The sequence below is a fragment of the Phoenix dactylifera genome, chromosome 6, assembly GCF_009389715.1.
Source record: "Phoenix dactylifera cultivar Barhee BC4 chromosome 6, palm_55x_up_171113_PBpolish2nd_filt_p, whole genome shotgun sequence".
Classification (NCBI taxonomy): Eukaryota; Viridiplantae; Streptophyta; class Magnoliopsida; order Arecales; family Arecaceae; genus Phoenix; species Phoenix dactylifera.
Genome location: NC_052397.1, coordinates 4,672,950 through 4,700,102, shown reverse-complemented (window position 1 = coordinate 4,700,102; position 27,153 = coordinate 4,672,950). Strand labels below are relative to the sequence as shown.

General features: G+C 38.5%; 2 protein-coding genes across 3 annotated transcripts; one reads left to right on the top strand and one right to left on the bottom strand.

Moving 5' to 3' along the window:
- Positions 1–776: 776 nt before the first annotated feature.
- On the top strand, positions 777–8,045 carry LOC103702683 (DNA-directed RNA polymerase I subunit rpa49). Its single transcript, XM_008785220.3, has 5 exons — positions 777–1,201; positions 1,927–2,079; positions 2,161–2,493; positions 7,182–7,640; positions 7,726–8,045. The coding sequence occupies exons 1-4, from the start codon at positions 830–832 to the stop codon at positions 7,614–7,616; spliced, it is 1,293 nt and encodes a 430-aa protein (XP_008783442.1). The 5' UTR covers positions 777–829; the 3' UTR covers positions 7,617–7,640; positions 7,726–8,045.
- A 1,566-nt stretch (positions 8,046–9,611) lies between these two features.
- LOC103702672 (protein STRUBBELIG-RECEPTOR FAMILY 7) lies at positions 9,612–21,943 on the bottom strand. Of its 2 annotated transcripts, XM_008785200.3 has the most exons (16): positions 21,623–21,943; positions 20,706–20,838; positions 20,538–20,609; positions 20,377–20,448; positions 20,226–20,297; positions 20,068–20,139; positions 19,576–19,647; positions 19,416–19,481; positions 19,269–19,334; positions 18,875–19,176; positions 14,689–14,969; positions 13,546–13,817; positions 12,061–12,196; positions 10,502–10,638; positions 10,251–10,407; positions 9,612–10,010 (listed from the first exon to the last, which is right to left on the bottom strand). In XM_008785200.3, the coding sequence occupies exons 1-16, from the start codon at positions 21,732–21,734 to the stop codon at positions 9,858–9,860; spliced, it is 2,175 nt and encodes a 724-aa protein (XP_008783422.2). In that variant the 5' UTR covers positions 21,735–21,943; the 3' UTR covers positions 9,612–9,857. The 2 variants fall into 2 exon arrangements, with proteins under 2 accessions (XP_008783422.2, XP_008783430.2); XM_008785208.3 differs by lacking the exon at positions 20,068–20,139.
- Positions 21,944–27,153: the final 5,210 nt, after the last annotated feature.

Below are 27,153 nucleotides of genomic sequence, written 5' to 3'. Positions count from 1 at the left end.
CGCTTTTTGAAGGGCAAAACCGTGAGGGCAGTGGTCTCACCCCGTCTGCGCTGGACGCGCGGGCCGGAGCGCCCAAAGGGCAGTGGTCTCTCCCCATCTGCGCTGGACGCACGGGCCGAAGCGCCCAAAGCGGACAATACCTTGGGAGGAACGCAATCCTCTTTCTCTGCAGTCCTCGGGCCGGAGCCTCACACAACATTTACCATGACCAAATTCAACAAATTAGTGAGTACTAAAATTCAAAACTAATACTTGAATGTATAAACAACGGTAAATTACTTTCCCATCCCTCTAAAGACCCCACTGTAACAGGAGGTCCCGGTTGACCCAAAAAAAAACTTCTGGTCCACCGCTAAGCAACTGCCCCTATAAACAACCCAAAAATCAAATCTATGCAAAAATAATTTGGTGTCCAACATGCAATTTCTCGTTGCCTCTAGCATCCTGTGCCACAAGAGAGGCAGAGAAAACTACAAAATATATATATTTTTTTTTTGAGATTTCTACATTATACTAACACTCCTCGAGCAGAATAAATATGGATACTTTCAAATCTTGGGGGAGAGTTAAAAAAAATAAAAATAGAAAGTTAAATATGGACAAATCACAATGTTTTTTGAAGTTCAATTAAAAAAAAAAACCTTCGACAAAACGTTGCCACGGCCCACGGGAGCACCGGTTCGGAGTTGGTTGACTCAAGGTCGGCCCGTTCCGGTCCGGTTCGCTCTTCTACCACTCGGCTTAAAACGCGGGGTCGCTTCCACGGATTTCTCTTAACATCCCCTCTCCCTCTAAAACCCTAGAAACCAAAGCATAGCAAAAAAGGGAGATGTTGGCAATGGAGGAAGCCGTCGAAGGGCGGACGGCGTCGACGAAGAAGAGGAAGAGAGTGGAGGTGGAGATGGAGGTCTTATCCGAGACCACCGATCGCATCGCCCCCATCGTCGGCTACTTCCCTTCCGGCTACGACCCCCACAACGCCGCCTTCGCCGCCGCCGGTAGCCCTTCCGTTAGAGTGTTCCGGAACCAGAGGCATTCCAGCCGCCTGGAGCTCGTCGTCAGCCCCCGGGAATCCAACGTCGAGTTCGTCGGGACCAGCTACTCCGGCGAGGCAGCTGGACCCCAGCTTTGCACCTACACCCTCGGGGTCCTCGACAAGGAGACGCAAACTCTCAAGATCTTGCCCATCGCTGCCAACAAGGTTGCGTCTTTTTGTTTCATTTTGAATTTATATAGTTACTCAGATTATGGACATGTAAAGCTGAGATTTTCTTTGTTTATGTTAACGCTTTGTTGCCTTAGTGGTTTTTAAAACTATGAAATTTGATGTGTTCGGATTTGCTGCTCATGTTTAAGTGGACTTTGTCGAAATAATGTACATAGATCAAAAGTAACCATTTCATCAGTTTTAACAAACAAAAAAATTATGCATTTTGGAAAATTGTGTAGGGTTCAAAATTTTCTTGGATTCTTTTGTACTTTGAGATAAAATGTAATCATTTAAATTCTAGTTTTGATTGCATTTTGAGCTTGTTTCACTCTTACATTGTCATTTGTGGAATAACAGTATAACCTGATATCTATGTGAATCAGTCTTTTGTTCTTTGGCAAAGTCGATATGTATGTGCACATAACCAGTGTGTTTGCTACCCCTCCTTGCGCGGGTCATATTTGATATATTAACATTTCAGTATTTAGAAGGATCAAGGCTCAACCAATGAGTCGAGAAAAACTTAAGTGCTTTCAAAAGGGAAGATATCCTTTCTTTTCTGCAAAATATATTGAACCCTTCATTTCATTTTAATGTGTATCATGATAGCGCTCCTTTAAGTTCTATGTTCTTCTGAGTCTGTATAAATACTTATATAGTTTTCATACCTTGTTATCTTTATAACTATTGTGCCCTGATTTAAGAGATCAATGCAGATCTTCAGGTTGGAACCACGGCTGACAAAGAACCTATCCGCTGATACAGAACCTTCAGAGGGGTTAGCAGAAGAGGGTCTTGCTGAAGGAAAAGTAGAACGGAAGATAGCAGATCTTACTAATCTTTATGGAACAAAGAAGGATAGGGACAAGGTGAGTTCCACCTTTTTCCCTCTTAATGTAGGCATTGCATGTGTGATGGAGATTCACATGTGGATATTTGACTTTGCATAGGATAATAGATGGAGATTGTTGAACCAACAAAGAAATGATCCTTCAACTCAAGAACAATTAGCAAATGAAAATCTTGGTGGTGGTGGTGATGATGATGACGTAGATAATGAAGCTCCTGAGGATGTTAAAGAAGCAGCGGTTCCTAATATTCCACCTCATGATCGTTCTGCAAATACACCGGAGAAAGCATATTTATTGGATGAGATTATGCCCAGAGCTGAACGGGCTTACCTTTTGGATATTCTAGAAAATTTGCAATACGGGGAAGATCTTGCATCGAAATCTTATCCTGCTTTTGTTTATAATCGCATACACAAGCTAAGGGAGGTTCAGGTAAATTTCTTCGAATTGATTTTTTCCACTTGATATAATTTTTCTTATAGTTATACTTTTTCTTAAAAACTATTTATTAGCTAATTTGATAATTAAATATTTTCTTTGTGTTATGCTATATTATAATTTAATCTGTAGTGTCCTCGGTATATTATAATTTAATCTGTAGCTAATTTGATCATAACCATCAGTATGCTATATTATAATTTAATCTGTAGTGTCTTTGGTATCTCAATTGGCGCACTATTTTATAGCATACTGATGGTTATGATCTCATTTTATAATGTTATTCACAAATCTTTGTGCTCTTTAAAGATCTATGACATCAACCATTGGCATAGGGCTTTGATCGCTTTGTATTTAATCCCTCTAAAAGTTTTGCTTCCTCACTCTGGCCTGTTTCATCAACTTTATTACATGAATGACTTGAATTGGTGGAATCTTAATCTTAGAATGTATTGACAAGTTATAATCATCAGATATTAACTGTTTAAAGCATTTTTTCCCTGTTAACAGGAATATCTCAGAAGGTGGAGAAGAGAAAGTATACCTTCAATAGTCTTTCCTAGAATCATAAGTGCCCTTGAAGAAATGTCAGGGGGTGGCAATCAGTTGGGCTGGGCCAAAGCTGATGCTGACATGGATTTGTGTAGTTAAGGCAGTCTAGGAACTGATTTGGAACTTAAGTCAGACCTAAACCCAACCAAACATCCAACTGGGACCCAACCTTCTTTGTCCCATTTCTAGTTTTGGTCCTAACTTGACAAAGTAGGTTAGCCTAAGTCAATTGTGTAATTCATATTCATGTGTGTTTGTGTATAACATTGAAAAGCTAGAGTGCATGGACCATATTGAGGCTTGACTGCTCAACTTTCTTGCTCTCAGATCAACACATCGAGATTCACTGTGAAAAGATAATAAAAAGAGAGGCCGAGTGGGAAAAAATATCTAGTTGTCTTGTCCTTAGACAAGTGAAACAATTGCTTCCCATCTCCTGCTTATTCATACTCTCTTAATTCCCCTCTCGTTTCTCCTCCCTACCCCACGCTTCTCCTTCTGCAATGGCCTCCCATCCTTCCCTCCCTCTCCTCCCACCTCCATGGACGCTACCTTGCCACTGCCGAAGACCAACATTAGCATTTCTGGCTTTTCCTGCCCCCTCCACAATTCTGCCCCCTCATAGACCCGCAACTCCCCTCCTCTCTTCCAACCTTGACCCCATCTATTACGTCTCACACTTCTTCACCCTCCTGTTAACCATTGCATGTATCTGCTTGCAATTGGGTATTGGTGACATAACTCTGGGCCCATGTTGTCTATCTTCTCCAACCCCCTTCCTCTGGTCCTATCTTCTCCCTCTTCCACCCCACTTTACGATTCTCTGGCATTGCCTGTAGCTGCAAGCTTATATGGTGAGTAGCTAGTGTTTAAAGCCCTCTCCATTTCTCTTCCTCCTATCCCCATATATCTTATGACTATCTGCAGGCCCTCCATAAATAATCTAGTTCTCTCTTTCCCCTTCCCCTCTCTCTCTTTCCCTTCTCCCCTGCCCCTGCCCCCCCTCTCTTTCTCTCTCCATGTTGCCTCCCCATCTTCAACCACTCAAGCTGCTATTGACCCCCTAGCCTGCCCAACCACAGTTTTTCTAGCCTAGCTGGAGTTGTCAAAAGATAGTTAATTGTTTTGATGTCACCATTTTTTTTTATTTTGCTTAGTTTTTCTTTATTTAATTTTCTTAATCTAACAAGTATATGGTGGAATAAGAAATTCCTGAAACTATGAGTAATTATTGAGTTATAACCATACTATGTTTAATGATCTTCATAATTGCTGATTTGTTGTTTGGAAAGAGAGCTGAGAACTGCCCTCAGGTCATATATCCTCTTGTTATATGAAAAATATTTCCTGCATATAACCGTGTCTCATCCATCGAATAGTTTGTGCATGTGCCTGTTAAGATTTGGGCGAGATTTTTGATCCCATGATTCTTCATGGTTCTGAAAAATAATTGAGAAGCTTGTAGAATCACAAAATTGCCCTCAGAAGGAAAAGGACTTCCCTTGAGTAGACATATGATTCGCAAATGACTTTGGAATATGATCTTGTTATCTTATCCTGTGGGGGAGGGCTTCCTTATTCATGGGTACAGTGGCTTCCTATCTTTAGATAACCATCATTACTTACCATCTCTGGTCCGGCATAAAAATGGGAAATAGTGAATTGAGAAAGTAGCGTCCAAAGAAGATCATCACTGCCTTTAGCGGAGAAGCAGATAAATGCACACATACAGATGGAGAGAGGCATTACTTGTAGCTGCTAGAATGATGCAGTTGTGACAATATGGCATCAAGAAATGGCTAGATGCTACTGCATTGATTTCTTTCCTTCTCTCTCTGTGTGCGCACGTCCTAAGGCATTGAAGCCCTTAAAATCACATACTTTAAAATTGATTAAAAAATCTCTCTACCTGATATGAACCTAAAGGAACTAGATATTATGGTTAATGTTGAGTCGTGCAGTTTTTAAGTTGTTTTATATGGACACTCTTGTCTAGCTCCAAGCATACATGTCGGATATGTATCCAAATCAGATACCCATTAGATACTTGGATACTTATCTTTTTATTTTCTTCCTTTCAAATGTGGATAATTTGATTCTTTCATTAATGAATTCAACACACCATAATAATATTGAAGATGACCTTTTTTTTTTCTTTTCTGGAGATTGGTCAAGGGGGTAGATGTTGAAATAACTTTGCAAAATATCCTTTTTCTTAAGATGTTGAGAATGTGAAAGCCCTTAACCAAAAGTATCTTCTAATTTTTTCTTTTATATAATATTTAAAATTATTGTTTCATGTATCCTTGTATCTTCTTTTTTTCTCTTTGGCCGAGCTAAACTCTTGGACACATGTATGAATCCAATTCTCGTATCCATATCCATCCAACACTGGTTTTAAGTGATCATATTAGCATTTATGATACTCAAAAATGGTTCAGTATAAATTAATACATTTTCATAGGAAATTCCACTAGAACAATTAGGGCAGTGTGGTGCTTTTATTTTCAAAAATCTAAGAGGAAAAAAGAACTAGGCCAAGCATGTATAATGAGACCATTTTGCTTTTTGAAATTGTTTGTAAATTTTTTGGAGTTTTTGAAGCAAAGATTCATTGCTTTCAAAAAAAGAGTGAAAATAAAAGCAAGGAATGGCAGTAGTTCTTGGCAAAAGCAGTCTCCAGCATTAATTACCATGCAATATTTAACTAACTAGTAGAGAAACAAAAATATAAAAACGACAATGATGCCAAACAGACCCATAGTTTATAATGTACAAATTTCATTATGGATAAAATGAATATTAAGGGCATTCTCAACTCAATTGTTATAGATGTTGGTAATTTTTCTTCACCATGGGACCTTGGTTAGCTGCATCCTGAATACACATTCAAAATATCATTGGAGACTGTTTGATGGACATTGCACTTCTCTGTCTCTTTTTCTTCTTGATTGTTGGCATTGATGCCTTTGTCTTGTGGGGTCCCACTACCTATGGACTGCATTGGAGGAGGTTTCTCGGTGATCAGGTATATGTTTTGGGAGAAAAATGAAGCTGCAGGGAAATTGCTGTGGAGTGCTTCTAATTCTTGAGAATGAATGACTAGATTTAACTTCTACTCATGAAAAAGAATATTATCATGTCAAATCTAGAGAAATATCATCTATTTTTAAACTGGACAGATTTCTCATATCTATGGATTAAAAGGACATACTTCTTCCTCATGGCAGGAAACCATGACACTGCAAGTTTGACCATAGAATTATTACTAGTGCTTTTCTGCCATGTAATTTAAAATAATTGTTAGTCACTTGAATGAAATTTGCAAGAAGCAAGTTTAGCACCCTTGTTAAGGCCTAGAACATTTGTCCATTCTTCTCAAATTGGCCCAAAATATGGCTGCTAAATAAATTTTCAGTCTAGATAAGGCAATAGCTCCTCTTCATCTTACTTGAAGGTAAAAGCAATTCATCCTGGTGAAATGAGTAAAAGATATTGAAAGTTTAAAGGCGATTCTCTTTTGATTGTGATATATGGAGCACTTTGTTTTTAAGCTTATCGACCGAGTTAAACTTCCTCAGGAAATTTTTGGGAGAAGAGATATAATCATATCTTATGTTGTGTGAAAAGGACCTGTGGAGGAATTAAAAAATTTCACTTGCTTCTTTCTTATAGAAGTTGATTTGAAGTCCTAAATATCGTGTTATTTAGTGTAGCCTGCAAGTTAGGTTGGAAATCTAATTAGCTTCCTATTTTTGGTAGTTTGCAAGAACTGGTTGTTATAATTCTATTTGTTAATGCTCTTTTTAATGTTGAATTTTTCCACAAAGCAAATTCAAACGCCCATGTTGTCTGATGGACATTCACTGTGTGTCTGCAAATTGAAGCGATAGTAGAGTAGGATGAAAATCTGGATTTGCATGTATGAAACTGGTTATGTTCCTTTGGAATTATGGGAAGGTTGTGAATAGCATGTGATCTTATTCTTCTCTGCTGTCCAAAAGTATAAGAATTGTGGAAGACATCTTTTTTGCTTCTTTCTCCCTGCTTTCTTTTTAGTTGTCATTTTCATATTATTTCAGAAAACCTGTCTTCTTTGGGAAAAACTTATCTTTTAACTTCCTGTGCAGGATGACAAAGAAAAGGAGAAACTTGCATGCATCTTGTCATACATAACTCATCTTCATGCTTTCTGGGGACGAATAAGATTTTCTAAACATAAGGCCAGATTTGTTGGCATGACTGCAGGTGGTCCCAAGATCCCACGCATTATATATCAAAAGTTATTGAGGATGTTTGTAAATCCAGACTCAGACTTGGTATCTATGGAGAAAAAAGAACTTCTCATTGGTTACATATTGGTACTCACACTTTTTGTGGACAAGTTCCACAGTGATCCATCTGATATTGCAAGGGACTTGAAGATGACTGTCCACTCTCTAAAACCATACTATCTGCAATTGGGCTGTAAGCTCTTTCAGGACGCTGCTTTTCAACAAGCTTTCATGACTCTTCCTGTTCCTCTTCAATTCCCAGAGTCTAGAAGGAATCGTCGAAGGCGGTAGTCATCTTCTTATCGATTGGATGAGGCATGCATCTTGACAGCAAATAGAGAATGAGATCCTTAAATTTTGTTTCAGTTTACATCTTGACAGCAATACCTTGTGTTTGCAGTAATATTTTGTTTCATGAAACTTCGGGAGGGTGATAACTGGAGATGCGTGCCATGATTGTGGAGCTGCACGCCCCGAACAAAGTTTGGAGGATACGGACTAGAGAAGGGCGATGGAAAACAAAGAAGACCGGTGTTCTCTGAATAGTGGTTCAATGCTTTCTGTTCTCTTCTTTTTGTTTTGGAACCTGTCTTTGCTGAAGGATCTGACAGTTATTAGTCTCTTTCATTTGTATGCTGGCTTTTTCTCATGAATTCTTCCTAAATTATCTCCCTTAAAGTCGGTATATATTTATTTATCAGAGCTGTTATTATTATTTTATTTTTGCTGCAAAGCCCTCTGTTCCTGGCTAGTTCACTTTGTAAAGACTGTAGAACGCGTATCATGACAAAGGGAATTGTGGATTAGTGGGCCAACGTGATTGGGCTGTGGCACACAAGGATTAGGAACACAGTTAAAAGGAAATAAGATATTATTGATATAAGCCCATCCTAAGGAAGGAAGATTTCTCTACAGTTTACTGTTATCTGATTAAAAATGTAACTACATTGGATACGTAAAGTAGTATAGATGATTGTAATCTCTATCCTATTAAACAGTTTTCTGCTATTATAAAACTTGAAAATCCAGCTCTCTTTTAGTGCATACATAAAAAGAGAACCGTTATTCTGTTACAGAAAAAGACTTTCTTGATGCGGTGAATTAGGTCATCAAAGGCTACGAGAAATTCTAGTGCTACTCCAATGTATGTGGTCCACAACTAGCTGATCCTTGCTGCAGCATGCATGCCCTGTAATCTGTACTGAATGAATTATGGCCCTTCACAGTAGATGAAGGAGATATTTAGATATTTGAGTTGTGGTAGTAGAATCCTGAAATAATGTACTTTGAACATGCCATCTATTTTATTGAAGACATTGGTCTTTGATATGTGCCTGCATCTGCAATCATCAATTACAAGTTTGAAACAGATGGAGTTCAATTAAACAAGTATTATTTAGACGTACATGCGGCAGCAAATGGGAAAGATTTCCAAAATATGATGGTTAAAGGACTATGTTTGGGTCGCTGGTACCTGCTTTCGCAGGAAAGCTGGATAGCGCTGGGACATTGACAGGAGCCTTGCAACAATGAGAACTCACTCTGAAGAAGCATGACTTTGCATCATTGCATGGTTATGAAATATTCAAAAAGTGGAGTCACTTGGCAGTCCAATCTTACTTCCATTCGCATTATGATGGAAGTTCGAGTTTATATTATGCCAGTAGAGATTAGAAAGCAAGCTTAGGTTGGATCAGGTTTCAACACCTCTCCTTGCCTGGTTCCACTGTGGCAGTGAAAGTTCCTTCTTGGCCAGTCCATTGGCTGGCGGATTGTGTTCCCGAGCAATTAATTTCTCCATATATTTTTTGCTCTGAGAGGTATTTAAAGTCTTCGACAAAGTCATGATTTCTTTTATTTTGTTATTTTTTTTGGGCAAATTCAATAAACTCATGACGAATTTTTGAGAAATCTTTCCCGGTTTGAACCAACTAATTCTGCACTTGGGGAAGCAAGTGATCAGCTGAACAATGATAGGGGAACTAATACCAGGTAATTCATCAGACTGAATGATGCGGTTCCATGCCATTCACACTGAATTGACAGTGAATCAAAACAACTAATCATTAGTTCAAATGATACAGCCTTTGCTCCCCGTATATTTTAATTCAGTTCCATGAGTATGGTGGAGAAATGGGATGAAAATAAAGAAAAAAAGAAAGCATTGGATTCAATGGTTTCTGCTGCCGTTTCATTTGTCTACCATCTATCAATGAAATCTTTTCTTCTGAACATTAGTTTAAGTTTCTTTTTACTAAAAAATAAAAACGGACTTGAATAGAACTCTGATAAGAAACACCATTTGCTTATTCACAGTACCACCTGAAGAATTCTGCTTGGAACAAAAAGTTGATATGTATTAGGCCACTCCCCCATATAAAAGAAAAGCATGTGACATCTAAAACGTGGGGTTTCTTAGCCATAATATTCCATAACACAGCGAAAGAAAAAAAATGCGTATCGATACATGGAAATACAATTATGCCACACCATCTGGGAGATTCGACACAACCTTACTAGCTAACTCCCACCTCATAAATAGTCCTGCGTGTCTGGATCATCAGATCGTCGAGCAGTCTCCTGCATGTCCCCACCGAGCATTCTCTTGCTCATGTTGGCTCTCTGCACCAAACGAACTAAAGCCTGCACAACTTCTGACATCGGTGGTCTGAACTCCGGCTCAGGCTGTCAAAATCCAATTTCGAAATGTAAGAAATTAATAAACTTCATTGGGGTAAAGTATGAGAATATCATCTACAGATACGCTGGTTTCCTTTAAAATTCACCACATGGAGAAATGTTTTGAAATGGTGTGGAATTGGTGCTTAGTTGCATGCCTTATGATCACCCTAGTAAATCTAGTGAATTTTTCAGCCATAACAAACTAGATGGATTTTTTTTTTTGATTCTATCAACTCCATTTACCTGAACACAGAGCGCAATCACATCAGCAAATCGAGAGAGTGATTTTGCAGGGTATAGCCCCTTGAGGGCCGGATCAACCATCCTGTCCAATGCATCAATGTCATGGAGCTGAGGGGTTGCCCATCGAACCAATGACTGCTCAGTTCGCGATCTAGAGCTGTAGAAATGTTTCAGCAATCAAGACATAATACGACAAAATCCCCCAATTCCAGTTGTACTTGGATCATGACTAGTAGCAGATTAAGATTTACCTGTCAAAAGGCATCCGTCCGGTCAAAAGCTCCAGCATGACCACTCCAAAACTGTAAACATCACTCTTCAGAGTATACTGGCCAGACATGGCAACCTCAGGGGCACCGTATCCAGAACTCATGTTCTGATCTGATGCCTGCAAAATTTAAATAAAAAATATAGGAAAAACTTCATAAAAGATCAATGCAATATTGACCAAAATTAGGCGATGGTAAGTCGGGCAAATGATGCTGCTCATTGCAAGCAAAATCATAATTATCTCAAAAAGCAGCTTAAACATGCAAAATCCTGGTGTCTGAATAACCCAATATGGTAACCTTCAAAAATTTGAACCCAGGGATACATCGGTATTGTAACTATAAAACTATAAATACATATGAATGTTAGCATCCAATGATTAATCACTTGGACAAACAATCTATAAATACAAATGAATGTTAGCATCTCTATCCCCACTTTACTCTCTACCTTAACCGAGCTAACAATGTGTTCCAGCTTAGACCTTAGTAGGCTTTCTCCGGCTTCCTGCACTACCCAACTCATCTCCTCCCCCCCGGGTGGCAAACCTTCAGACTTCAGAGTCATCAAGAATCCTGATCCTGTCCTTCTCTCGTCAGTCCTTCAAATCCTAACCCAACAGCTCCCTAGCATGTCTCCTCTTCCCAAACTTAAGCCATACTAATTAACAACAGATCACCACCTGACTCCATTGGCATCAACCGGAACTCGTCTTCTCCTACCAATCCCAACTTCTCTCATTCTTCTCTCTAACTGTTGGCTTAGGCTCTCCTAGATTCCTCGAATGAACCATTCATGTACAGCTCAGGTTCTACCCAAAATTAATAGAGTCAAGTTGGAAGTTAGTCTTTGGGTTCATAACTCTAATCAAGTACCAGTTAGTTAGCACTGTGAAATTTCAAATTTCAAGCAGATCTCAAGTAGGGCCTCGCTCACCCAGGCTTGGCTGAACCATGTCCTTCAATAAAAATGCTGATGCAGGCAAAAAAAGAAAAAGAAAATAATAAATACCAGACAGATTATCTCTGTAGCTTAAACTTTTACTTTCATCTACCATGCCCTTTCAGGGTGTAGGTTGATAAAAGAAAGAAAATGAACAAAGAATATCAATTTCCACCCTTCTTCCCCTCCCTTCCCCTCTTAATATTCAAAACTTGGCATCTTCTCTTCCAAAACAAAGTGTTTCTAACATCCAATTTTAAGCCCTCCTATGGCAATCCTTATGATCCTGACCTCATTATAAATCAAATAGTTTTAGCCACCATGAATCTTCCCTATTTCCTTCTGATCAGAAATATACCTGTTAAATTGTTCTCTCTCTCTCTCTCTCATATATATACAACTGGCAAAATGCTATTAGACAGAATAATGTTTTAGTACTCAACATCCATTTCTATTCCCTTCTAAATACTTTACCCATCGAAAGGATAAAAGATTGAAGGAACATCAGCACTCTAATTATACTGAAACTAACAAAAATAAGTGCAGAGTAAAAGGTTCTATGTTCCACTTGTGGATGTGTTGTGAATCTGATCTTTACCTGAAATTCCGCATCAGGGATGAGGTTTGCGAGCCCACAATCTGAAAGGTGAGGATTGAGCTCCGTGTCCAACAAAATATTTGATGACTTGAAATTTTTATGGACAACAGATGGAGAACAAACCTCATGCAGATACCTGATAGTAATATTTGCAGGTAGTAAAATGAATATAGAACACCATAAGTTTGGTATTGAGGGAAATTAGAACTTTGAATAGAAGGAAGAATATTCACCAAGCTTCAGAAGTTGCCGATAAATCAAAAACAAAAAAGAGGAAAGAGGTAGATATTTCTAAATGCTACAATTCATGCAGGAAAAAAGAGCTTAGAAAGGGCAACAACAAGGAACATTAGCCAAATCAACTATAATAATATCGATCCATCAACAATTTGTAGATACTTCATGTTGTGACTGATCTGCCGTGAATTTTGGCATATTTTAGAAATTTCATGATTTTTCACAAATAATCCTCAAATCAATAAAGCTAGTGCAAAATATATGAACTATAGAGTTTTTGAAAGTATCATTACTGCTAGAAAACATTTCTTGCAAACATCATGTGGAACCATCAAAACATGATTGACGCTCCAGAGTCAAATTCTACAAGAAACATCATTGCATCAATTCAGATACATGCAGTATCAATCAGAATCCCATTAAAGAAATATTGCATTTTTCCCCAAAATCCAAATAATATACTTACAAGTTACAACAATATGCTAAAGCTTATAAAACTTGTTATCTATCAACTCTATTTTATGACAAGCCATGCTTGCTTGAAAACTGAAATGGATATCAAATGGATTGGTGGGTGTGCTTACAACATATTGCCATCAGAACAAAGGAAAAAGCTTCACTGCACCACAAATTTCCCTGCTCCAGTCCCTGCAAGTGGTGATTGGTGGGCAGGTATACGGGGCCCGCCTATCACTCACGTGATACCATGCTCCACATCAATCCCTGACTCTCACCAGGGACTGGTGCACAGAGCGGGGAAATAAGTGGTGCAGCGAAGCAGCACTCCAGAACAAAGGTTTAGGTGTTAATCATATCAAAGGTTTAATAAATCCTAAAGAAACTACGCTAGGCAAATAGTCCAAGATAGAAGGTAAATAACTTACTAGGGACTATAAGCATCCAGAAAATGTACAATCTTCCAGAAAGGCTAAACATTTGTGAACCCTTAAAATGGGTGTTCGATTTCAAAATTGTGAGATGATGAAGTCATAGGCTATAAATGATTTAACGAAGAGAAGAAACACTGTCATATTTACTGATCATACGAAAGTGTTCCCATGCTACTATATAAATGTAAATGAAAACCTAGAAAATACTTTTTCTTTAACATTTGGAAGCAAACCTCTTTTAACTGCACGATGAAATAGCTGATATGTTGCAGGATTATATCATAATTTACTGCTGACAATTTTTCAGGTTCTGGCAAAAGAAAATCAAAGACAATTTCTAGAATAATATCTCACTTACTCTAATGCCCGTGCGGCACCGAGTGCAATCTTGACCCTGGTACTCCAAGACAATGGTTTGCTGTATTCATCCGAGAGGTGAAGGAGATCATGCAGCGATCCATTCTTGTGAAACTCATAAACCAGCAAGTACTGTCCATGTTCAGAACAGTATCCCACCAGCTCAGTCAAATTTGGATGATGTAACCGTGAGATATTGGAGACCAGCTCAATGAAGTCTCCAGCTGATTGGTTTGGCAAGGCTGAAGAATTTATTTTTTTCACAGCCAAAACCTATAAAGAAAAATCATTATGTAAATGACAACAGAAATTATTATTTATCCTCAATGAGAACAAATACGATGCATCTAGGTACTTAATATGAAATTGCGAACCACATGGTTCATCGCGCTAGCAAGACAATGGCAGCTTGCTAAAGAGAATTTTGAAGAAGTGATTTCTTGTATATAACCAGAAATTTTTTTACCTATACATCTCTTCTCTCTTGTAAGCCATGATGCTTTTTCCACCAGTTATTGAAGTTTTAAATTAGAAATTTTACCTATCAAGAAAGTTGAACAGTTTTTTGGTACAAAAAAAAGTTGAACAGCTAACTTTACTTAACGTTTGTTTCGGTTCAATCCACTATCCTTTTTGAAGCGGATAGTTCACAGTGCTCATTCTCAAAAAACCAGAAAAGCCAACTCATCATGATGTTTCCACTCCATTTTCATTATAAAACATCATAGACCCTAGTAAGAACACATCCTAGCCCTTCATTACCAGTGTAAGCCTTTTCTATTTCTTTTATCTCCATTATACTCTTTGGGGAGTGAGTTCTAGTTTACACTGCTTTGGGGCATTGCTTCAATCACATTCTGCCCCATTTGCAGCCATACAATAGAATTTCATGCTTCCAGCTACAAGCTACATTTCATGTTAGTATGATTTAATTTAAATGAAAAAATCCTAAAAGAACATTATTTCTTTTGACTTTCAATAAAATGTGCGTTTCATGATCATGGAAACACAGGCTTCATATTAAACATGTGCACAACTTATTTTTCAAGATAAAAAACTTAAAATTCACGAGGACAAACTAAAGAAAAGATCTTCTCACAAATGGGGCACAGAAGGAAGCATAAAATTCAAGTGAAAAACATACCTTTCCATCGCTGAATTGTGCCCTATAAACACGTCCAAAAGACCCCTCACCAATAAGATTTTCTATGCTAAAACTATCAGTAGCCATCTGCAGATCAGCCACTGAATACACAGTTGCTTTTATGGGTGCTGTATTTGCTTTCTTCACAACAGGCTTGTTCGAGAAATCATCTTCATCAAATGATTTGTGTCGATCAATAGGAGGAGGTTTAAGGCTAATTGGAGCAGATGATGGAAACGTTGCTGCATCAATTGTAGAGGATGTTTGGATAGATTTCATCTCTGCAGATAAACAATCAATCATATAAAATAAAACATATAGAATGTCAGGAATGACACAATTAATGGTGCAATTTGAAGAAATTATTAAGCAAATTAATTAGCATCTTATTCCAAGCAAGACAATTTAATAGCTATCCTATCATGATTTTGCATGTTTGTGAATGTTTCAAATATGACAACATGCTATGGAACAACATAATTTCTAAATAGTTCAGAGACTTTGGTGGCTCACAGCTTAGCTTGCATTGTTCAAATGCATTTAGTGTCGCCCAGGCGTTTGGCGAAAGTAGCAATTTTCCAATGACAAAGCTAACATTTAAGGGGAAAAAAGTAATATATCGACCAACAAAATAAATAATCCTCAAGTATACAAGTGAATATGAACATCTTGAGTACTTGACAATGTGATTACTCAATGAAACTTCATTCTTGAATTTAAAACTGGAAAAAACTATGAAAGAAAATCAACGACCACCCAAGGCAGATAATTCAGGTATCATCACTTGCACCAACAACAAAATGTGTACCAACTATTGCCTGACAAATACCAAGCTTGCATGGTGCAATGTTTGAAAATAAGGACAGCTGAAAGGTCTAAATAGCTCAAGAAGGTAATTTACATAAGTCTAGCAATAGGATTTCATCAGATTTGCATCAGTTTCAGCGACAAAGGGGCTTGTATAAACCTGCAAGATATGAAGATATTCGGCAAACCAGTTATTGCAAGGAGAATAAGATGCAGGGCTTGCAACTTTATAATTCGAAAAAATTAAATGTGAAGGAGAACCAGGATAGCCTGCAGAGGTAGGAAGAAAACCCTCATTTGATATGTCCTGTAGGTTTAGCCTCTTGATGCTCTGACCACCCACAGTCCCAAAAGAAGATAAATTTCTGATGAAAGAGAGTTTATTTTTTACTTGAAAACTCAAAGAGATCAACAAATACATCATATCCACTAAGAGTAGGTAGCAGGTCCTAAGAATTTTGGAGCTACTTTATAAAAATTCAGACCATGCGACAGGGCATAAACATCAAGAGGAATAGTCATGGAAGCAGGGCATTTTACAACAAGTATGGACATGTTGGAACATTATCACCTCCAAAAGCAGCAAGATTATATTCTTACCTGACAACTCCTAAGTGGTGTAAGTGAATCCAATGGACTGCTGGAGAAGTTATACAAATTAAACTTAACACAAATGCCAAGGTTGATAGTCATTGACATGCCTTAATAACTTAAGAGTGAGGGAGTACAATACATGAATAATTTGATAAACAGAATGGAGCAATGAGAAGGAAATTTTGCTCTTTTTTTTTTGAGCGAGAGAGAGAGAGAGAGAGAGAGAGGAAGTCCAATCCACATCATAATCACCCAAGTCCAAATATGTAGGGTGCACCAACCAAGACTCAAGCCCAGAACCTCTGGTTGCTAAGCAGAATGGTGTGACCACTAATTGAAAAAAAAAAAAAGAGTATTTGGATAAGACAGTTTACAAGGAAATGGTGTTATAAGAGATTGTGCCATAAAGAGGATGATCATGCTCACCAGAGGCATTAGTAAAGAAGAAATGAGTATTGTTGTCTTGTTGGGTTTGAATTAAACATGGGTAAAACCAATAAACTTGAACAACACAGCATGGTCCTAGGTTGGACATTTCCTCTGGAGGTAGGCACACAACAGCTAATCAACTGCTGACAAAGAATATCTCTTGGGCTTTGTGACAGAAGTATATACCAAAAGACATCAAATATTTCCCCTTTGTATCCACTCAAGTACAGAGGCAGATTCAAAATAACTTAAGTTTGGACTTTGGACTGATCAAGCAGATCAGTTATGAGGGGAAAAATCAGGAGATTAAATAGTGATAATAAGATTTACCGTGTAATCTATATGAAGGGGGAGGAACGAAAAGTTCCAGGAAGAATGGGCAAGGCTCAGAAGATTTTTCAGAAGAATTTACTGGAAATAGGCAGACTTTTTGGAGCTTGACAAATGAAGGATAGACACTAAATGATTGATAAGGCAAAATGAAAGGACAAAAACACCCCCAGGTCAAGGATGGTCTAGGCTAAATTACAGACAGACCATGGAACCACAATGACCTTCAAGCTATAAGGGAATAGCAAAAAATAAGGAAGAACTATCAACATTTGCAATAGCAGAAGGACAGCAGATCAGCTAGAAGCAGAATTATAAACAATACATGGAGGAATAAAAGAAGACCTATTATAGGTAAGCAGAACCAGAACCATGATAGAGTTAAACTGTGGGCACTGCTCATATGATACAGAGCAAAATCAAGGCAATAACTCTCATTAGCAATACTTCAGATCAAGATTCGCCATCTCGGTATAGGACTCCGTACCGGTGCCACACTAGCACAATGTCGATATGGTATGATACAATACAAATTTTTTTTGGAGTACCAAGCGTCGGTACGCCACCCATAGCGGATATCAGTACCGAACTAGTACGGTACGGTATGCCCTGTACCGTCCAATTTGGGCCGGTACGGCGTACCATGCTTCAGATACCGTACCGTACTAATTCAGTATGGTACAACATACCATGCTCCAAATACGTTGGCTTCTACTGCAATTCAATGATGGGCTTGTGCAAAATGTACATAGGAAAATAATAAAGTGGCAAATAATAAAGTGACTGGTTGTAACATTTTAATTGTCTAGGTTCGGAGAAAAAAATAGGTATAGACTTTTTAAGTGACTGATGAATCTTTTTGTGTTTATGGAGACATGAAAACCTAAAAATTTTCTTCATAAGATATTATGTGATGTTAAGGCTTGAGGCTTATTTACAGATAAAAAGTTTATGCCAACTATCAAAATTTCAAGAGTTCAAGCTAGTCAAGATACTATTGGAGTGCAAAAGAGTGTCATGCCATCTTGTGTTATATCCTAGCATCTAAATTTGATGGATTTAAAAAAGGAATCCCACAAATAACACCAAATACATGCAATAACCTACAAGAAGGTGAACATGCATAAAAGATGTATCAGAGTTTTAAGGTGTGGATGAAAATTAAACAACCACATTATAATCCAAGGATGATACCTGGTAACCTACAACCAATATTTTTCCATAGGCCAAGATACAAAATTCCACCTTGACATCCACAAAAGTTTTAAGAAAAGGAATACACAGAAATAGTGGTCAATAAGTTTGATCCCTTCAAATCAGTACACTCATAGGATAAATCCAAAAGGATACTCGTTTGTATTAAACTGATAACAGAATCAACAATTTGTGACATACACAATAGGAAATCTTGAGGTATGCAATTGCAAGCCTAGCTGCATCTAGAAGATATGCATAAGACGAATGACCTGACAACAGAACCACTAACATAAGAAAGGTCTCGGACAGATATTGAAGCTGTGAGCTTAGAAAACAAAATGAAGCATCAAAAAGTCAACAGTCACGATTCCTCGAGAAAACTAAAAAATGGTCATAAAACCATTACAACCTTGCCAAATCCTACGCCGCATTGCTTTGGTAACAACATTAATTATTGCACTTTTTTTTATTTTAGAACGAAAAATCCCATTGAATATGGGTAAGAAGTCTAATTTAATATACGATGAACCGGGTCACATAAAATATCTCATTGCGAAATTTGCAATTTAAAAAGATTTTTTTGTTTGTAATTCTGCCCTACAGCTATTTCAAGACTCATTTGAGTGGTTACCTAATTAAAATATTGATTACATAGTATTGTATCAGACCCATATGCATAATGAGGAGAATGAGTCAAGATATGGTGACTAAGAGACTCATTATATGTTGGTCTAAATTCAATAGTCAAGAAAATACACATATGCATACTAATAGATGGCTTAGCCTAGCATATCTGAACTTTGAGGAGGGCAAGAAAAACAAAAATTACCTCTAACCTCTTTTGGAGCAAGAGGTGTGAAAGGCTGATCTTGTTCGAGGATTTCTTTCCTTGAAGACCTTTGTGTTCTTTTTCTTATCAAGAAAAATGCAATAATTCCACCTATGACAAAAATAGATATAATGATTCCAGCTATGCCCCCAGCACCTATACCAGAACTTTTTCCACCGCCACCTGATGGGCTGCTACTGTCACCAGATCGCTGACCAGGGTTGCTTCGTCGACTTGGAGGAGGAGGTGTATATGGTGGGGGTGGAGGTGCAGGCCCTGAGCTCCATGAGTTACCACCAGTCCTGTGAAAAAATGATTAGCGGGTGAGTTCCAAACATAACAATTATTATCACTATCAGATTATTGATGTCATCAGGGTCCACCAAGTACTCACTGAAGATTGTTTATCCCCCTTAGCTTGTCAGGAATCCATCCAGTGAAGCGATTATTTGCAACATTCCTGGAAGCATGGGCACATAAGTTCTGTTCTTTATAATACACAAACTTTTTTCTTTTACTGTGCACAACATTATTTACTTACAAATCATTAAGAGGGAGACTGGCAAGGACATCTATGGAACCTGTAAACTGGTTGTTTTGCAAGTGTCTGCAGGATGGGAAATAAATGGTGGAAGTAAGTTTTTGTGAAATGTGGTGCTAAATATCAAAATAACCCGCGAACTTTGTGCTATTCTCCTTACAAGGTAGTCAAACTTGATAGGGAGCTAAAACTCTGTGGCAGGTCACCTGTAAGAGCATTGGAGGAGAGGTCCCTGCACCATAAAGTCATTAACTTATTAATCAAGGAAGGAAAAACAAGGAGAAAAAGGATAAGTAGATGAGGGGCGAAACTAGCATTTGCATATTCAAAAGTAAAGATATTCAATTATCAGTATGTAGGATAGCATGCCTCCTAGTAAGTTACAAAAAGCTAGCATTATATAGGATAGCATGCCTCCTAGTAAATATATTCAGAACAAACTTTCATGATTCATAATCCAGTTAAGAATGTGGAAATGGGTGGCAAAATTTGGTGCGTGTATCCTCAATTGTGTCAAAGATGATTGTCCAAGAAAATTGGCCTTTCCTCAACCACAAATTATGATAGCACCTTTTGTACTACAGCAAGTACACTGAAATTCAAAAAGAGTTATGAGTTCCATTAAAATAGAGAGTGCTCAATTCACACTCACATTGTGGTGAGATTTGTAAGCTGTCCAAACATGTCACTCAGATTGCCCTGGAGTTGATTATGGCTAAGATTTCTACAGATATTAACGCTTCGTTTAGGCAAACGCACCATATAATTTGCAAGAGAAAATGAAATAATTATATTTGCAAGCCCACTTACAGATATTTTAGTGGAATCATTTGAGAAATAGAATAAGGTACATTTCCAGTGAACTGATTTCCAGCAAGATTTCTGCAGATCAAATTTCTCATGAGACAGTGGCTATGAAATCAAGCAAATAGCTGAGACCAACCAAATTAGTACAACTTACAGTTTCTCGAGGTTTGGAGGAAGATTATAAGGTATCTGTTGTCCACCTCCAAGATTATTATTGCTCATGTCACTGCATCAATCTCAGGACATCAAATTCCAACATCAGTTTCCATGCATATCCTGGAGTATATGCATCACTGAAAGAACTACAGGACTCACAGCTCTGTTAGCGAAGTCATGCCTGACATCTGGTACCCCAAAGAACCAGAAAGTCCCAAGCCAGACAGTTTGCTGGTGGAGCTCATAATATAAAAAACATATCAGATAAAGCATCAAAGCAATGCACAGCGCTTAAGGTTCAGACAACTCATAATAATGTAACCTCACATTGTTGTAACCGCTTGACCAGAGCATGTAACACCCAACCATGACTGTCCACAGGGATCACCAGCATTTGAGGTCCAACCTGTCAGCTGGCTTGGCGAATTTAGGCTGCTATACAGGACATTGAGAGCAGAAACTGCAAAGAAAACATGAGATTAGAGAAACGTATCAATATAGTCAAGGCTTAAATATCATACCAACGCCCCATGGATGAAGTCAGTTCAAGCATAAGTCTGTCAGATTCCTGAACCTATACTTTGTTCTGGTAAGAGATCAGATCAGAATATAAATTTATCAAATAATTATAATCAAACCGGAAAAAGTACTAGAATGTAAGAAACAAGCAACTAAATCTCTTTTTTCTCTTTGCTTTTTAGATTGGAAAAATAAATCATCAAATCATCCAACCGACTCCTCCCAGACCCAAAAGCAGGACAGGTCAGTAAAAAAGCTGAAGTATAATGACACGGAAGTCACTGGCTTGTTTGCCACGAACAGATAGTAGGATCCAAAGAGATCTATTTTCGTTAAGAAACCAACTCATTCTTGGGTAAAACAAATTTTTCCTTCAAATCCAACAAAAACTCAAAAGCCAAAACCTCCAGCGAAAGTTTTTTTTTAAAAAAAGAGAGAGAGATTGTTCTCCGAATCCAACCAAAACGCCCACTCCGCAGCTCAAAAGACACCCAAAAGGAGTTACAAAAACGAATCAAAAACATACCTTTTCGACCCTCTAAAGCGAAAAAAAAAAAACAACACCCATCCAAAAAGAGAACAGATTCGACACGAGAACAGCACAATTTGGTGCCCTCCCGCGTGCTCCCACCCATTGCAGAACCCCTCCTTTCCCCTCTGATCTAGTAAAGAAACCCACCGAAAAGAGAGCAAAAACGCTGCTAAGAATCCAAAGCTGAGCTCACCATCATCTGACTTCGTATCGCCATTGACAAAGCTCGCATTCCAGATCCAAATGCAGACCAAAAGAAGCCAAATCCCCACCATCCCCTTCTCTCTATCTCTCTCCTTCGACATTCCCTCTTCCCTCCTTGGGGCCAGAATCTAACCTCTCACCCTTTTCTTCCTTTCTTCCCTTCTTCCTTCTTTTTAGACTCAGCTGATAGGGTTCTCTTTAGAGTTTAGACTGTTATTATTTCCCCGAGGGCAGTATGGAAGCTAGCTGGCATTAAAAGGGGCGAGAGAGAGGAGAGAATCCCACCAGAAGCCAGGCTCACATCGTCGTCATATTTTAATTTTTTCAAAAAAAAAATCTCGAGGTTTTCTTCTTTAAAAAAGTCTTAATGAGAGCTTAGTGGAGGGAGAGGGGAGGAGCGAGCTGAGAAAGGGATAGATTAGAGGGCAAGCACCGTTAATACTTAATTACTCACGGGGAGTCACGGGATTTACCGGTCGAGGGGGGAAAAAAAAGAGAGAGAATCAAGGCCGTTGGATTGTGTAAAGATCCGTTGTGCGGGTAGAGGCAGTCGCGGCCGTTGGATCGAGATACAGGGATTTGTTGCGCGGATGGAGGCCAACCCATTAGCTGGTGGCTACCGTGAGCCGGGGCCAGGTTCAGAATTTTCGGCACGTAAGAAGCCGTTTGAGATTTTTTTTTATACGTGGCGTGTGAGTTCGGCTTGGTCCAATTTTGCGCCCGTCATGGACATCAATGGGAAGGTGATTGAGATGCGGGTATAATCCGCTGATAGCTGACCTCTTCCAACGCATCAAAATTGTTTTATTCTTTTTGTTGAAATGTAGTAATACTACTGATGAGCTTATGGAAGGTCGGGCTTCGACCCATGTATCCAGCACTATGGAAGGATCTGCCGCCTTCCGACCTCGTTTCTATCGGTCTCAGACAGCGGAGGCGACTGATTCTTCTCAGAGGTATTTTCCGTTTTGAAGGAAATTTCATAGTCTCTTCTCAACGCACGGTATTGCCCTACAAAAAGCTCCTCTAAAAAAAAAAGTGGTTGCCCCCCTCCATTTAAGGATCAAACCTCTCCACTATCTAGTCAATGTGGGACTAAGTTTAGACTCTTTATTTCCACTATAACTACATTAACATATATTTGGACAACCATATCTTCCTAACAACACCAAAAGACCACCATACTTGATATGCTACCTTTTTAAATGAAAAATCTAAATTTTTTATATTTGTTGTCATAGAGAACAAATGATACAAGTCAGCTAAAATGGTAGTTTTCATTGTTGGTATTGCTAAGCCGCAATGATAATAGAAAGAGATGTTTGCTTCAATGATACTTGAAGGCTAATACTTCAAAAATAATTACTTAAATGTGTACATGAAAAAGATAATGATCCTGCTACCTAATTAAGAGATGAAAAAATGATATATTATTGAAGAGTTTTTTTTTCTTCATCCAATATCAAAGATGCAGCATGCCAATTGTACTGTAATTATTGGATGTTACTGGATATTAATCTATTTCTATATTGAGTACTCATAGCAGTATGCATGTTGTCTAAAGTCCTTGCTCTCTCATATAACGACACGTTGGTTTTCTAAAAACATAAATATCGAATCTTCAATTATGATGGAACATAGCGAGCGTCTTATTTATTTGTTAAAAGAGTTAGTTGTTATATCTCTTTCAATCAACAATTTCGCCTTCTCTCTACCCACTGCGACGTGACGGGCGTCATCCATCCCTGGGGCCCACATTGCCGCGTGCCACGTCACCGTACAGCTGGGGAGCAACGGGCTACGTGCGACGTTTTCCGATCCTTTTGTCCCCCGTGCCGTTCCCTTCTACGGCCCAGAATCCTCTCAACAGAATAAAAAGGTTAAGATCCCATCGCCGCTCGGTGCGGCTACCGCCCCACCGACCCGCATCATGCGTGTCGTCCAATATATCATGATCCTGGGCCCCATCATTAGTGCATGATATTCTCGGCTATATTATATTTCTTAGATTAGACCTGCACCACATGGTAAGCAGCCAATCATAACCGCTGATTCATATAATGATACACCCATATATGTATTTGATAAATAAGATTCATGCTGTGATTAGTTGGATACTTAATACAGGAACCAGCGGCTATAGTTGGCTGTGGTGCACTCGTGTCATCTAGGAATTTATCTAATTGTATTTAGTAGATGATGATCCTCAAAAAATTTGGTTACTTTCTTTTGGAATGAAACACAACATTTTAGGATGCTTGCATGTATCAATTGACACACATTTGATAATCAGGATGCTTGCATGGTGTCTAAATTGCATTTCGAGTAAGTTGCACTGGCGCAGTTTGCATGGATGATGATTAGATCGGTTTCATGGCTCTCGTAATGTACGTGTAAATGATCAAACATATGCATGTGTTGATATACAAATGGTTCCCAAAGAATGAGGTGAAGTTCGCATGGATGATTATTAGATTGGTTTTTTCTTTTTTGGTGTATCAGTGTCTCACTACATACAGCCATAAGTACGCTCGGAATAGTTACCGTACAAAATATGCTCTTGTGCCAATGGCACAAGCTCCAATGTCCTCCATGTGACGGCTCCAAAATGATGTGCTGCGAAGGAAACGACCCCGTTCGCCGCACTATTCGCCTTCCAAAATACACACATGACACTGAAGGAATCAGACTCCTCTAGAAAATAGTAAATATCACTGACTAGAGGGTGCAAATCTGTCCTGGCATGTCCACTTTGGATCCAATCGATCACTATAGCCAAATTACCCTCAAGAAAGATCCGTCGCGCATCCAGATGCATGTGCGTGTATATGATCAAATCATGTGCATGCGTTGATATACAAATGGATCCCAAAGAATGAGGTGAAGGATGAGGTACAATTGGTGCAGTGTAGTCTAATGCTTGTGCTGTATGCAACATGCATGACATGGGTACTGCTCACACGTGAGATGGACGGCAATGTCTATATGCTGGGAGCCAACTTTTCCCTTTGCCATTCCACAATAAAAGATGAGCATGCGTGTCCACCATTCGGAATATAGCTTGTAATCATGTGTAAGGAATTGCAGCAACTGTTCACCTTTGGGAGCAGCATGTCTCTGTTTGATTCTAACGTACGATGTCTCGACTCTTGTTATAAGAATTCCGAATAGATTGCATCCAACTGATGCCAATATCAATAGTTTGATATTGATATAGAGCAATGCACCAAAATTTTATTGAAAATCCATGTAAATAGTACAAAATCAAAAGGAAGTTTAAATGAATGAGGGAGCTGGGTCGATAAGATTTCATTACGTGCTTCTTTTAAGTTCTATCTGTTGATGTGCAAGATTATATTATTTTCTTTTAGCTTCTAAGTCATGGGGAGTTGCTTAATAGAGAGGTTTCTCGCACATTAGTTTCACACGGTCCCAAGTGGGACATATTAGTTGAGCTCATGCAGCAAGGTAGCAGCTCAAGATTGACAATATAATCACTATTTTGAAATGAAGATAGTTATTATGTAAAGTAACATGAATGATCTAAGTCCACCCAAGAAGACAAGAGAAACCCACCGTACTCTTTGCTCCAATCAAACATTCAGACAGAATTGAGTGTACATGAAGTCCAAGGCTTCCATTGTCCCACTGTGCTTGTCCTCAGTCATGAAGTTAAGTCATATGCCAAAAACTGTCATTTTGAGTCCTCCTGGCACAAATCACCTAATGGAAAATTCATCAACAAATATGGATTTTATAAACTATTACTATTCAACATGCATACCTACTTTTAACTGGCATGGAGATTTTAAATCCTAGACAGCAGGTATATAATTTGATAAACAGTGTAAAGTTCAGATAAATGCCGTTTCTCATTGTAATTATCATTATAATGAAATGACAATAAAACTATTGAGTGTTGCTTAAATCTCTAATATTAAGATATATTAATGCAGCAGGTATCCAAATTTCAAAATCAGAATTACTGGCATTTCACCAAATCCTAAAGCCCTGACTTCAAGAAAAGTTTTAGCACAATGAGGGAGACTTTGAGATAAAAAAACCTGGGACATTCCGGCCAAACTAATTGAGAAAATGGGGACATTATCTTCAGGCAGCTGACAACTAACGCAGGTACATCAAAATGTTCCACCAACTACAAAGATCTGGAGGTTTGGCAAGAATCAAATATAGCCTTGACCAATCCATTGAAGGTTCTGTTGATTGAACAGTCCAGAGAGAACAAATTAGCAGCTTATGTGTCATATCAAGCCAACAAACCAACCCCTTTTGGGTCTTTGCTTGGGGAGGGTCTAAACTCTAAACACGAGAAAAACACTGGTGGCATCAAAAAAGACCTTCAATTTTTCTTTTGATTACACATTAAGCATCATTAGTTAAAACATAAATGAGAGTAGGTAAATGAGAGTTGGTGGAGCATTCCATCTTATTTTTGCTTTCATATATGTTAGAAACCTAACAGATTGAACATATCATATATGTCTCCTACTGCCACGTTCTATGGGGCATGCACCTGCTGTAGTACTATGAAGAGGTTAAAGAGGAGCAGAATTACCGAGTATCAGTCTTAACATTTAAAAGATCAAAATACGCTGCCCCATCCATAGGGCTACAACTCCCCAAAACCTTTCTCATTTTCCTTAACCTGAAATGCTGACTGCGTCGTAGATGGAAGGGTCTGCAGCTTCAGTCCAAGGACCATGCCTCGTAAAATTATGATGGGAAGCGATCGAGTCAATGTTGGCTTATTCCCATCACCTGACCTCCTCCACTTTATATCAGTCAGTGAGATCGACACTTGACACAAGTGTTATTAGTTTGAGTAAATATTAGTCAGATTTCTGAGCGAAGCTAGCACTGCCCTTTTTGCTCTCAGCTGCCATTTCCAATCTTGTGTCTCCAACACAAGACCTTTGAATTGGAATCTGCACATAAGCACTTTTGGGTTACAGCAAATCAAAGTACATGGACTGAAGACTCGAACAAAGATCGTTGTAGCCTAGTGTTACATTTTCCTTACAATGGAGAGAGAACATATGTACGTGTCCAAGGAGGTTCTCCCCCAATGATTTGGATGATTTGGCTTGGATAATTTTTTATTGGTTTGTTAAAAAGATTGGTGGCACTACAATTGTAATGTTCAGTAATAATTACAAAAAAAAAGGAACCGGAGCTCGAATCTGCGACACCTCACAACAAGGGCACACTCCATCAATATACACTTAGGGCAAACTCATTAGGAAATCCAAGGACAACTCCAAAAAATTATGAAATTTCATCCTCAGCAAAGCTACAAGAGAATCTCAACCCTTTAGATTATGATTCCATTACATTGAAATTGATCTAAACTACAAACAGAGGAGAGAAAGTATGATCGCCTTCATTCTTCACTCAAGTCACAAATGCCACCAGACCATATACTACACCAAGTCGGCAAGTCCTTCCACGTTTATATGTCTTCGTTAATTAGGCATTCACAGCTATCGCTGACAGTGACTT